Source organism: Trichoplax adhaerens, genomic scaffold (genome assembly GCF_000150275.1).
Source record: "Trichoplax adhaerens TRIADscaffold_5 genomic scaffold, whole genome shotgun sequence".
In the NCBI taxonomy this organism is placed as follows: domain Eukaryota; kingdom Metazoa; phylum Placozoa; class Uniplacotomia; order Trichoplacea; family Trichoplacidae; genus Trichoplax; species Trichoplax adhaerens.
In genome coordinates, this window is record NW_002060947.1 from 3944191 (window position 1) to 3957836 (window position 13646).

General features: G+C 29.8%; 1 protein-coding gene across 1 annotated transcript; it reads right to left on the reverse strand.

Annotated features, from left to right (window-relative positions):
• Positions 1-9771: 9771 nt before the first annotated feature.
• TRIADDRAFT_25179 (uncharacterized protein) lies at positions 9772-12608 on the reverse strand (the record flags this gene model as incomplete). The annotated part of the gene is made up of 2 exons (XM_002112870.1): positions 9772-9899; positions 12296-12608. The coding sequence occupies 2 exons, from the start codon at positions 12606-12608 to the stop codon at positions 9772-9774; spliced, it is 441 nt and encodes a 146-aa protein (XP_002112906.1).
• Positions 12609-13646: the final 1038 nt, after the last annotated feature.

Genomic DNA, 13646 nt, shown 5'->3' on the forward strand with positions numbered 1-13646 from the left:
TATACAATGAGATTGAACTAATGAAACGAAAATAAGTAGACTCCATATTTCATTATCATTTCAAAATCTGTCTTTATGATCACATTGGGGCTAAAAGTGTGAATGATACAATGTATCATTTAGAATATCCTACTCAATTTAGAGGAAAGGGGGATAGAAATAGACAGCCTTGAACTGACTAGAACTGTTTAGGCCAAAATAATTTTTAGCAGCTTAAATAGATTTTATTGCAGTATGTATGTCATTTGGTATCGATTTTTAACCGGATGTGTCAATCAATCGTGGGATAAAAGAGTCTATGTCAAATCTTCTTTCAGATATATCATTCAACGTAGCATTGTCTAACCACATCAACCATTAAGGTAAAGGTCAAGCAATTTTAATAATCGACTGTTTTCTTACCTTGATTGATCGCAGTAAATGCTGACGTACGGATCATATTATCATGGATTCTTAAATGTTGAATGTCGTCATATCCTGGCATGTGATCGTAGTGACGGCGCCAACCATTGAAACCATTGTTAAAACGATTTGCAAAATGATAATGTTCAAACGCTCTTCGATCTTGATGGCAGCTTTTATTTTTATGCCCTAAAGGGAACATTTGACAAAAATGAAAACAATCAGTTACATATACATTTACTAGCAAACTTTAAGTTGACTTTGATAATATTGGTCTGTTTTTAAATAGATGTAAAATTGAAAATAATTTGTCTCGCTATGCTGTTCATTTTTGTCACGAATGGATAAGTAAATTGTTATTCTTTGGCATTACTTTATAACGGGAATTATTCATGATAATGATGATGATTATGCAAAGGTTACTTTTATCGATTACTATTTCTATCAATACATCTTCATTCTACGTCATTGGTGAACTGTCAATATTACAATATGATTCAGTAAATAAAATTTCGTAAAGAGAAGAATTCATAAAATTGAAAATTAGAGTTAAAAGTTGGCAATAATTAAGAGTAAAGTTAATTTCTTAACTCTAATTTCACAAGCGGTATTCCAATTATAGTACTCATTAGTTCTGAGTTGAAAAGCCCTTTATATCGATATAACATAGGCTAATTTGAAATACTGTACTAAATATCTTTTATCCTTATTAAAATAAGAATTTTATAACGACGGCATAGTTATAATTGTTGCCAATGTGACAATGGCATAAGCAAAGTGATAGAAAAGACATCAAGGGGAGAAGTAGAAAGGGAATTAAAATGAATAGTTCGACATCCACATCTTGACATATTTAAACTAGTTCAATATTCACGACCAAATTTTAAATATTTTATACTGTACTTCTGATTTCTAAATAGTTCATTTCTCATATTTAAGTAATTAAAAATATCCTGTATTATTAATTTAGGATTAAAGTATAAACTATTTTGGATCTATTTCTATTAAAATCGTAATCCAATTCATATGTAGATTAACGGGTATAGTTATACTTTGTAGGGGGTAAAGGTATGTTTGTAGATTTAATTTACGTATTCCTAGATGATAACGGGAGCAAATACTTTTAGATTGCTTAGCTACCAATATATTAATTTTATTTTAATTTTATCTCAACTAATAGTACACTAAGTAACATTTGCGCATAAGTAAATGAGATTGAAATCCATCCCGTTATAATAAAGAGGAAAGCAACACTGCATAAATGATATTATATCAATGATTATAGGATGGATGATAAAATTTGCCTCCCAATATGTCAATAGAGCAGGATGACGGTAATGCAATGCATTTTTTAAATCATTTCCCCACCTCCTCATATCTACATACATGCATAGTAATACCATTCAATATTTTACTATATAATTTCTCTTATAGTCTAAACTCTCCCTAATTTCAATTATGCAGTAGAAATCCTAATATACTGTGTAGTGTTACTTATATCCATCCATTCATTAACTTAACTCAATTCAAATTAACTAAGTATTTCAAGTATATCTATTAACTAGTCATTGCATTATAGAATGTAGTAACTGGTAATAGTACTTTTTAATTCAAAAATTCGATCTAATATAGACCTTATTGATCATTTTCATGGCGATCATCTCGCTCTCTTACAGACAAAGTTGCTACATAGATATTTTAGCTTTGAATAGTGTATAACAAAACCTTTTTCTTCATAATATTAGCACCAAGCAAGAATAAGTGATTATACGAGATAACTCAATTGCTTAATTTCTGAATAGTCAGTCAAAAGAGTTAAAGTAAAATAATATTTAAATAATCAATAACATCCAAGCGGAAGAAAACTTACGTCAAGATTGGAATCAAGTAAGATAAAAAAATCACAGCCATATCAACGTAGGCTGATGTAATAACAATAATGATATGAGACCCTTTTCATCAAAAGCAATTTTGGTTGTTGGTAGTATTTCTATTGTCTAGATTTTCTATGCAGCTTTCTCTTGATATCTACAATATTACTCCCATTACCATCTATTGCAATTCTTCAGTATGATAGTATAATAAATTAGCTAACTATCAGCCAATGCACTACTCTAGTAGCTGATTATGATCCCGCTATTATCTTAATAGATCCGCTATGGGCAGTAAAATAGAGAAATAAAAGCGATCGCCATTGTAAAATAATAGTAATATCCAGCTCAATTTTGAAAGAAAAAGAACAATAATATTGTCTGTATTTTATTTAGATTTACATAATCATCATTAAAAAGTAATCATATCCTAGTTAAGTTAATTCTATGTGAAAATTGATCTATTTAAATTTAATATTCATGGGTAATATAGCTGACATTAGATGGGCAGGATTACCATGAATTTGATCTCATTTATTGTGATTATTCTCACCCAATATCTTTTCAATATTACCCAGTATTCTTACATATCTGATTTTAGTAAAATCTTAACTAGAACTTGGATGAAAACAATTATGAGCCATTATTAGCCTTGTTAATAATGTTATCAAAGATCTTGTCAATTTTGGTTATCCATAGCTGTAAAGGATAATTAAAGCTACGTGAATATATCTAACAGTAGAAATAATAAACAGGATTTGGACATATTTCATCCGCTATTCTTTCGTATGACCGAAATAATTAAATCCATATATGTATATTCAAATATTGGCAATAATACTATCTGATCTATCCAGAGGGATTCCAGACGAAGTATCCTCGTGATATAAATTATTCTTATCACTTTTTTATATCCAAGTAATAAAATTAAAATTATTTTTTATTACTCTACTATATCATAACCAAAGGTAAAAATATTTATATAGTCTCAATAAATCTATGGTATATATTCAAAGTCTTAACAAACTGGACTATTTCTATTATGACTAATTCGTCTTATATTTCAACGCTTATGAGAGCGCTAATAAAATATTACCTTCTCATTTTTTAAAAAGGCTTTGATCATTTGTAAGCTAAATTATGATTAAATTTTTATCTATATTGGCTTTTAGGTTAAAAATAGGTGACATCTGTAATAAAATATGTACAAATATACATGTAAAGATGAGTAGCTGACGTCTCCAACTTCTTTTCGCTGGATTGACAAAGAGTCTAACATAAGAGTTTACCATAATGTATAAGTATTACTCTTAATCAAATTTGTAAACATTTAAAAAAGGAGGAATAGTATTCAGACAGAAGCGTTATTCTATACATTTTTGAAAGAGAATTATGAACTCTTTTTAACATAATTTAAATTATAAAAGATATTCCTAAAGAATAGAAAAGTAAACTTACTTGAAAGTGTCATCATTTGTTAAGAAATTGCAAACAGATAGTAGAGGAGTATTATGGAGTATTGATTAGACGATGGAATAGTACAATCATTGTTATTGGATATTTTTGTTATTGAACATTATATTACGATGGATAGGAAGGATTAACTCATTATTTTATGATATTTACAGATAGAAATATTGGACTAAAGATAGAAAATAAGGAAATTCTTTTTAATAAAAGAAAGAGTGAGGGAGAAAGAGAGAGTATGAAAAATTTAGGAAGAATTTTATTTGTCATTGTTGTTTATAAAAGAGTGGTGGATAAGATGCATTACGCAAATGGAGTTACTCGCAATTTACATTAATTATATATTTTTTGCAAACACCTGCTTTGAAAGTAAATATCGTGGTTGGAAACGAATTAAGCGAATCGGAAGAGTGTTGTACTAGCTATTATGTAGTAAGACACGGGTGGTTAACGAAATTCAACATCGTATTGAAATTTTTAGTGGACAAGAACAATTGATGGTGTCATGAGTAAATATAGATTTTTGGTATGGATAGTTATTGTCTATTATAATAATAAAACATTAATTAAAATGTTGAAAAAGATCAAGTTGAAAAAGAAAATTGTTTTTAGCGGTCAAAGATAACATTAACCATTGATCTAATTAATATAACTACAACCATGATCTCTATTATCCCCATCATAGAGAAAGGAAAGCGTAAGTTATTTATTGATATAGACAAGTAATACTTTGAAAATAAATGACTACTGGTAGGAAAATTGGTACTTTATCATGTAGGAAAAGTGCTAGAATTGACGCCTAAAAATTATACACTATGCCATATAAAAATATTGTAAAATAGGATATCAACGTATTTAATGTTATTCATGATAAAGAGTAGGAAAGAGCAAGTCAGACAGAAAATAGCAATATATACAACATCTTTCTTCCTCCCATACTTCCCGCGAGTATTAATTGGTATTATTTCCCCAAGCTGATTTCAACAGATATCTTAACGGATACTTCATTGGTTAACTGTTGTATCTATCCTGCCTATTCTACTGTGTAATTATATTGTTACACCATGAAATTATATAGAAGTTTGACGTCATCGTAGGTGAAAATGTCAGCAAATTAAATTATACGAAAATGGATTGATTTTTTAATCATCTCCTTTTTGGGTTATAGCTGTCATTACGTATTGATCCTCTTTGCCGAAGGCAATTAGAAATAAAAAGTTAAAACTTAGACGTATTTCATCATGTGGATAGCCATTGAATTTTTAATAAATTGATTCTTTAAAATATTAATATTGGACTTTCATATCTACCAGTTTCATCATGAATCAAGTTGAAATCAGTCAAGTTGATCAGACATATACTTCAAAATAAATTATATCAACGATGAGTCATGACACGTCCTCCCCATTTTACGTATGGATAATGTTAATATTCAATGAGTTCAAATTTGATCCTGCCTAATCTATACACTAACTACCACTCAGATCATCAACGTAGTACTAAATAATTGAAGAAAGTTACTCATTTTATTATATTGGAACCAGTCTTTCTAATGTCTGTGCTATACTGTAGATATTCCAGTAAAAGAATTCGATATTATAAAAATAGCGATATCTTTTCTCTTTTTCTGATCACTATTTTGAGTTTTCGAGGTCTAGATAGTTACTTTTAATATCCCATGAAGGCGATAAATAAATTTACAGTTAGAATAAAAAAATCAAAATCATGTAGATATAGATAAACGTACTCACTATCTTTCGTAACTATTAACCCAGAATGAGAAATTCTTGCCCTTAGAAAAGTTGATCAATCTCATTAAAATAGAAAAGAATGAATGCTAGCCAAAGTTTCGTGCCTATGAGCGGTACTTGGGTGCATTCTCTTCCTCCATTTAGTTGCTATATACAACTTTCTGACGTTATAGAATTATTTGCATATCATAAATCATTGTAATAATAACGTACTAAAATTAATTAGATAAACTAGTTAAAACTATCAGACATACATTACTCTCTTTCTCTCTTTCTTGGCTAAGAATTCCATTGACGGAGTTTACATTTAATTAAATTTCATTGATAATTATGATTACTAGGAATGGCCCTACTATTTCATCAACCATATTGTATGATGATTAATTATGGTATATCTTCGACTCCCTATAATGAATCGTCCTATATTCTACTACCGTATATAGTCATGAACGAAATTATATTAAATTGCAATAAAGGTAGACTTAAATAAACAAATTAAATTCGGTCATTAATTGCCCTACGATTCCATTCTATGTGAAATATATTCAATAAGATTTTTATTTATTAAATGCTCATTTGTATAAAAAGGATTGGGTATTTTTATCCGTATCAACATAAGCTTCAAAAAATCTTAATGTAGCCTGGGCAGCTATCAATTAATCAATTTATTCATCGTATGATTAAGTCTAAGACATTTTCATTTCAATACTTTTGGCCTATTCTTCTGGGGTTATTCTTCTACTATTACGAGAATCTCCCTATTAGGGCTTTTAGTTTCAGAAATTAATTTCGAGTGAATTTTTTGTCCCACACGGAAGAATATTCATTACAACTAGTGACAATAGTATTTCTAATTAAAATAATGGAAAATAACTGTACTTTAGCCTCAGTTTCTGATCTTATACATCAGTATAGAGAGAAATAGAATACTAAAAGAGTAGTTTCAATTGATGTGTACTAAGTGGACATTTATAAATACCAAAATTGAATATTTCGTTTTTATACGTATCTAGTCGAATAGAATTTAACTAAATTGTCATATTAAAAAATCAATCTAATATGGTCACCATGAACCTGAATAATGAGTTGTTGATATGATTAAATATAGAAAGCCTAATTTGCGTCATGAGTGGGCAAACACTGTTCCACATACTTGAGACTGATAGAAGCTATAAAAATCTTCAGACACAACGCAAGATTCCAACACCACACATAAATTCTAAATTAATTACCCGATATAAATTATCATGATTCTGTACATTAATATCCTGTTTACTTTCGATTATAGGGTAGACTTTACAGAAATTGTTAATACATAAGGTAAATGTAGCATCAACGAAGGAAAAAAATGGCTATTGAGCATGATTTTAATTTAATCAATATTCTTTCTATTTAGCTTTTAACCATAACTAAATGCGAAAATGTTATATTGCCTTCGGATAAAATACAATAGATCCCATGTGTTTGAGGTCAAGTATGGTATACGATGTCATCATGTAAAAAAAGAAAGGAGCAATTGCTGAGGTGAAGAAATGTGGTTATAATAGTCCTAGATTAATTCTTTCACAGGTTACTTATACTGTATTAGCTAGATATGATATTAAAGCCTATAAATATATCTCCAACGTCAACATAGTAACCACAGTACAATCAATTTTATATTTATTCATTTAAATTAAAATTACAGATGATTATAAGGGAGATTTTGACCTTAGGCGAGATTAATCTTCCCATCTTTCTAATTGAATCAAACGTACGCCATAAGTCTTAATTAATTTATGTCTAACCTATTTGAAGTGATAACAGTCATCACATTCTATTAATTAAGGATAATTAAATACTTTTTCCCCCAACTGACCAAACAATTGACATTCTGTGGATAGTTGGAATTTTATACATAATAGAATCTCCGACTCATCACCATGAAATCAAGTTATAATCTTATTGCAATAGAGAAAGGAAAACGAAATCAACTGTAAAATTTATTGTGAATATTAGGAAATAAAATAATTGAAACAACGGTGTTGCTATCCTATCATTAATGCTAGTCCTTCTGATTAAAATAAAATTATTAACCCTGCAGATATAATGATCAACATTCACTATGAAATAGACGTCATTCAATAATAGTAGCTGAATTTTTGATTAAATTTTTATTTGTTGTGGTCTTATTTACTTAGAATTTTCTTTTTTTTAAGCGTCTTGTCTGTCGGTGAATGACCTCATCATAGCCTTAGCTGCAATTATGACTCATAAAATGACCAGCCTGAGGATATTAAAAAAAATGACTTCTTTCTTGACTAAGTTTAAACCATCCTACGGCGTTATTATAAATTTAAGTTGTACGTATTGTTTGCTACAGGAAATGATTTCTGCGATGTATTTTATAGCATTTTGCTTTAGCATTCTATGGAATGCATTTTCTCATATTGATATCAATGATACCAGTAGTATGATACGTAAAATAGAATTCAAGAAATGGATCAAATTAAAAATCTATAATAAATAATATTAATACAAACACGCTTGGGATACTGCAGTGCGGTAATATGGAATTGTCGTAAATCAATCAGTTAATGAATAAAGTAAGTTAATAAACTTAGGTAGTAAAATAAGCCATTTCTAAATAGAATCAAAATATAATCGGTAGTCATGGCAAATGGGTCAGTGATATTATTTATGGTACTACAGAGGAAGATTAATGACTATGGAGACTTTTAGTTTTGGTCTACTCTATTCATTCAGTGAATAAAAGTATTGGCTAAAACAGTAGACCAACATTAAAAATAACATGTGTTTTGATCCATTGACATATCGACCCCTTCATTTCTTGATCCAATTGAAATGAGCTAATTCGTGGATAATAACGATTCCTTGGTCGTCATTTCTAATACTTTCTTTTGTATTAGAGTTATTAAAAGGGGAAATCTGTATACAACTGCAACTAGGCATCTTTTATAATTTTAATAAGGATATTAACTAGATGACGAAAGAGTGGGAGGAGAGGATAACTTTTCAAAATTATTCAACGAAAATGGAGATTAATAAGTTACATTTTCGTCAGCGAGTGGAAGAGAGAATAATCATTTCTTCTTCACTTTTTTATGCTTGTATACCTATTCGATCAGTTGATAATAGTATCGCCCAATTTTAGACATAGTGAGTAACAAAATTATCCTTCCTCATTTCTTTATTATTATTATATTCGTACTTACTTGCGGTAAGATGATTATTCAAGAAATATTCAGATTCAATAAATGGTATGACAGCTAATCATGAAAGATCGGGAAACCGCCAAAGCCTACTCTGGCGTATCGTCAATATGGTTATGCCCATTTTGGAGGCCATGAATATTTTTACTACATAACGTATCATTCATTCATGTCGGATATCAACCTAACTTATTAACAAAGCCTTGAAGGCTAAATTATTGAACTATGAAAGAGACCAATGTTGAGAATATTTAATTGAAATTGGAATTAATATTAAGTAACGTATGAGTAACTTTTAAAGTGTAAATGTGGTCTAGCGTGTTGATTCCTTCAAGAAAAAAGTGAGACTAACGAAAATTAAAGTGATATGAATAGTAATAATTCATTACCCTTGGAAAGTGATGTAAAACTATTGATACCGATTTGCTATAATAAAATTGTGAACATCTACCATGTGTGAAGTAATACTGTAGAGAAGACAATGATAAAGTAATGTAGTAAAAGATAGAAATGGCCAATGTTTCCGATAATACTACCGTTAACAATTGTTACTTCAATAAACGTTAGCGTAGACACAACAGAAATAAGATTCAGTTTTTACTCATAATTCTTAATTTGAAATTGCACGGTGTAATATTGTATGTGATCACGCATTATTAAAACATCATACTGACTCCTTTTAGATATTGCTGGGACTATTTACAGATGATAGGAGAAGTTATCAACCCGTTTATGACAATTTCAAGAACATATTTTAGTATAACTTTGAGGTGAAGATCATTAAGTAGACACCTCCCTGCAGATACCTCTCGACATACGATAGCTTTTAAAGACGAAAAAGCATTCTGTTAACCATTAATAAGTATTAAGACTCAATTACCTCATCTCTAAAATCGATTCAGATCGATTCTAGCTGATATACCACCCTCATGCTGTAAGACAAGAAATCAATTAATGCTATCTATCTCATAGAAATCTCAATACTCATAGCGAAGAAAGTGTCGTAAACAAGGAAAAACTAACCATGCAATCTAAGTATATTTGAATAATATCAGTATTACACTGTAATTAACATCGCATTATTGACTTACTTCTCGGCTCTCGGGGTCCATCAACTGTAATCTTGATTGCTTTATTATATGTTGCAACTTGTGGCGGATTAGTGCCGACAGTAATAGTCAACGTAAATGACTTACCTAAAGAATACAAGATAAAAGTCGATAATCATTTTCAAATTTGTTCGCTCATTTATTACTACTTTAAAATCCTTGCATATAGAGGTCCAATAATCAATAGTGCGATTGATATGTTGGTTTGATCAATAGGCTTACTATATACCAGTAATGTCGATTTAGATCACTGATTACATATAAAATCATCTGTTTATAGTTCCTTCCATTAAATGATACATCAATCAGCTAATCGATTGAATAACTTAAAAGCCATCATTTAGTTTTAGGCAAGGGTGATTCAAAAACGATGACTATTACCATCGTGCGTGTAATTATTTTGCAGCAAGAGGACAAATGTTCATCTCTATAGCTAAAGCTATAAGTTGTACTGATCAAAGTAAAAGAATAACGCAGATAGTAAATAATCCTGACTATACTCGGAGTTGAAATTGCTTAATTTAGGAACTATTCCTAAATACAAGCATAAGTAACACTATGGAATGATTTGAATCCCTTTAAGGTATTTAAATTTAACGAAAAAAGGTTTCTATCGTAGAATTTGCATGAATGTTTCTACTACAATCGGGTATAAAATTTTCGACTTCGATTGATGTATAGCTTGAAACTCGGAAACACTCAAGATCAACAAAAGAAAGCCTTATAGTAAGACTAACAAAAACTCAAGAAGTAGAAATGATCAATTAAAAGGATTAAATTGATGGACTAGAATGCGATTCTTGGTTTAAGTTATTATTGAGTACATTATTGATGAAAGCATTTTCTAAAAAAATTTTGCTAACTATACATATTGTTATGATGATTAATGCGAAGTTAAATAAAATAAAATTACGACCATCAAAATTCGGTCATACTATAGAAATCGATTACTAGGCTATTAATGCTATTAGCAATTCATTTACTATTATTTTAAAGGTGTCGATGTTTGGATATATGGGAATAAACTCAAGTAATACTATATTATGGTCTAGAAGATATAGATAAAAAAAGTTTGAATAAAGTTCAAATTGTCTGTATTTCAGGCAACAGTGATACTATGGAACAATAGTTTATGAACACTTATAGGAAAGTAAATACGGTTTAGTTTAGATGAATTTTTCTTTTAAAATTAGTTATCCATATTTGGTTATATTAAGATCGCATGGCGCAATAATTTATCATCATTTAAAGGAAATCAAACTCATTGAAGTTTTTCAACATGTCTATATTTGAATAATGTTAGAGTAGAGTAATAATTTATCATCATTCAAAGGAAATATAGCATTGTTAATTATCGATCGAATTTAGTATAGGGATGGCAGTAAAAAAAGTTTAAACTAGTTAACCTAGAAGGAATAGCATACTATAATGTAAAATAGGTCTAATTATTCGAGCTTCAGATATGAAAATTAAGTTGATTAATTTACTTTGCGCTATGCTAAATATCTTACAAAACCACATGATAGCATAAAAGATAATATCAATTTTAGATTTTTCTGAAACAGAAAAAAAATTATATTGATGCATATAGGATGCACTTACACTTTACAGTACTAGTACAATAATCGTTGATTTAAATTAATTCAACAGATTCGAATGACTTGGATAATCATGGTAAAAAATTACCAAAAACTATTCAAAAATGGGTAATCTATCACTTTTATCGCTACAAGATTGTAAAGAACGAAGTAAAATTCTTTCATCTTCTTATTGATTTAATTAAATTCCGAAAAATCGCAAATTCTAAGTCGGATAAGGATTTTGAATTAATTAATTTTTGGATAATAGTTTACTTACATACTACGTCTGAGCTCTAAATTAATTCATATATTAGGGGGGGGGGAAATAGAGCGGATGTATATCAATATACATAGTGAGAATCTGTGTATATATATGTGTAATAGGAGGGAAAAGAACAAATGGATTGCTTAATCCCGAATAAAACTCGTTAAATTAACAGATACTACGCGCTCTAACTAGTATTAACTATATAGTATATCAGTACGTTAAAATAGTAAATCAATCTTAAAAGAGTAAATTCGTGCAGTACTCAAAATATGCATTATGAGTAAATAAAAATAGAGTGGAAGATATGCCTTTTAAATATGTTGTTAAGCTATTTTATAACTAGATCAAATTATTTACTAAGCTCGTTATTCTAATTCTATATCTATTTAGACTAAGTTCAATCAACCATGTGTTGTGTATGAAAGAGCTATATCTTCTAATTATTGTCCAAAATTTAATATATAGTGCATTAATCTATCTATAAATATGTCTATATACACAGGTTAATAGCGATTGTATACAAGAATAAGTGCAACTAATCCTAAATATTGAACAAAAATTGTATTATATTGTGTCCAGCGCCATAGATGAGATCTTTCATTTTGCACGCTTAAGTCAATACATTATCAACTTACCTCGACCAGATCGTCCTATGAATCTTAAATCGTTAAATCGAGCAACTTGATTCTTCATGACCGCAGTAGAATTACGTAACTCAGCTGAGCAATTTTCATCATTCCCTGCTGCTAAGGATACTACCACGCCATCAGGCATATAACCTAGTGCAACGACTTTAAATGGAACAGGCAAACTCTTGTTACAGCGCCAATGTGATGGTAAAACACTGCATACAAAATTGGGACTGTCAGTTCTGACTAATTCTCCCGGATATTCCGCCAATGCGTCAATAAGAGATCTTTCATTTTTAGAACTTTTAATTGCAGCCATAGGTGATGACATCTTTTATAACAATTTGATCAAAAAAATGAACTATTCTAGTATGCAAATTTTGATCAATAAATTTTGCTAATGTAGCGAGAGGAAAGACGCCAATACTTTGTATCAAAGGTTTTATGAGCTAATCTGATTATACAGGTAAATTTGGCTTGATTAGAAGTACTATCTAAATTGACTTAATAGATGAATCGATCGACCCAGGGTGTTGTAGAATTGTACAAATGATTGGTGTATAGTGTCAAAGGTAAAATAAATGAAGAAAAATGGTTAAGCGATCTTGTATGCTTAACTTGAATAGCAGCAAATGGAATAGATGAAACTTGATAGTATGCGTTTACTTCGTTCAAGGACTTTAATTTTTTCCACCCTTAGCCGCTTTCTACTTTTGTAAATCAATATGGTAGTTGATATAGATGGACACTTAGCTAGATGGAGTAATCCAAAATGACAACAGATGATAAATCGGCTACTGTTTCAAGAGTTTGGATGCCTTTCTTCGATGACGTCGAGAATGTTTAATGTATAGTGGGGTTAGTATTGAAACAATCTTCAGCTGTAAGCTAGGTAGTGGTAGTTGTCTGCGAGCAATCGATGTTGACTTGCCAAACGTTCTCTCTCTGACAATTTCTCAAAAGATTTTGACTGTTGCTTGATGTTTAATTCCTGTCCAGGAGTACCGCAGCTAGTAGACACTTTGTAAATATAGTCTATACTCAATTTCGATGTCTTAATAATGGTATAAGTGTACTCTATGGACCAAACTTACTTTGCTTCTTTGTATACAACTAGTGTGTAAAAGGAAAGGATGAAAATGTTAACATTTCTGAGTATACCAACAAAAATGGATTACCACTTGCTCGATTTACAAATAATTACCACACTAAGCATGGAAATGATTTACCTAAGTGTTGATTAACAGGATAATAAGAGAAGTAGACGGATTATGATGAAATAGTATTGGCTCCTATCTATAACTGTATCTTTCTTGATATATACAGAGGCCAACTGCAGCTATAACTACGCACAAAC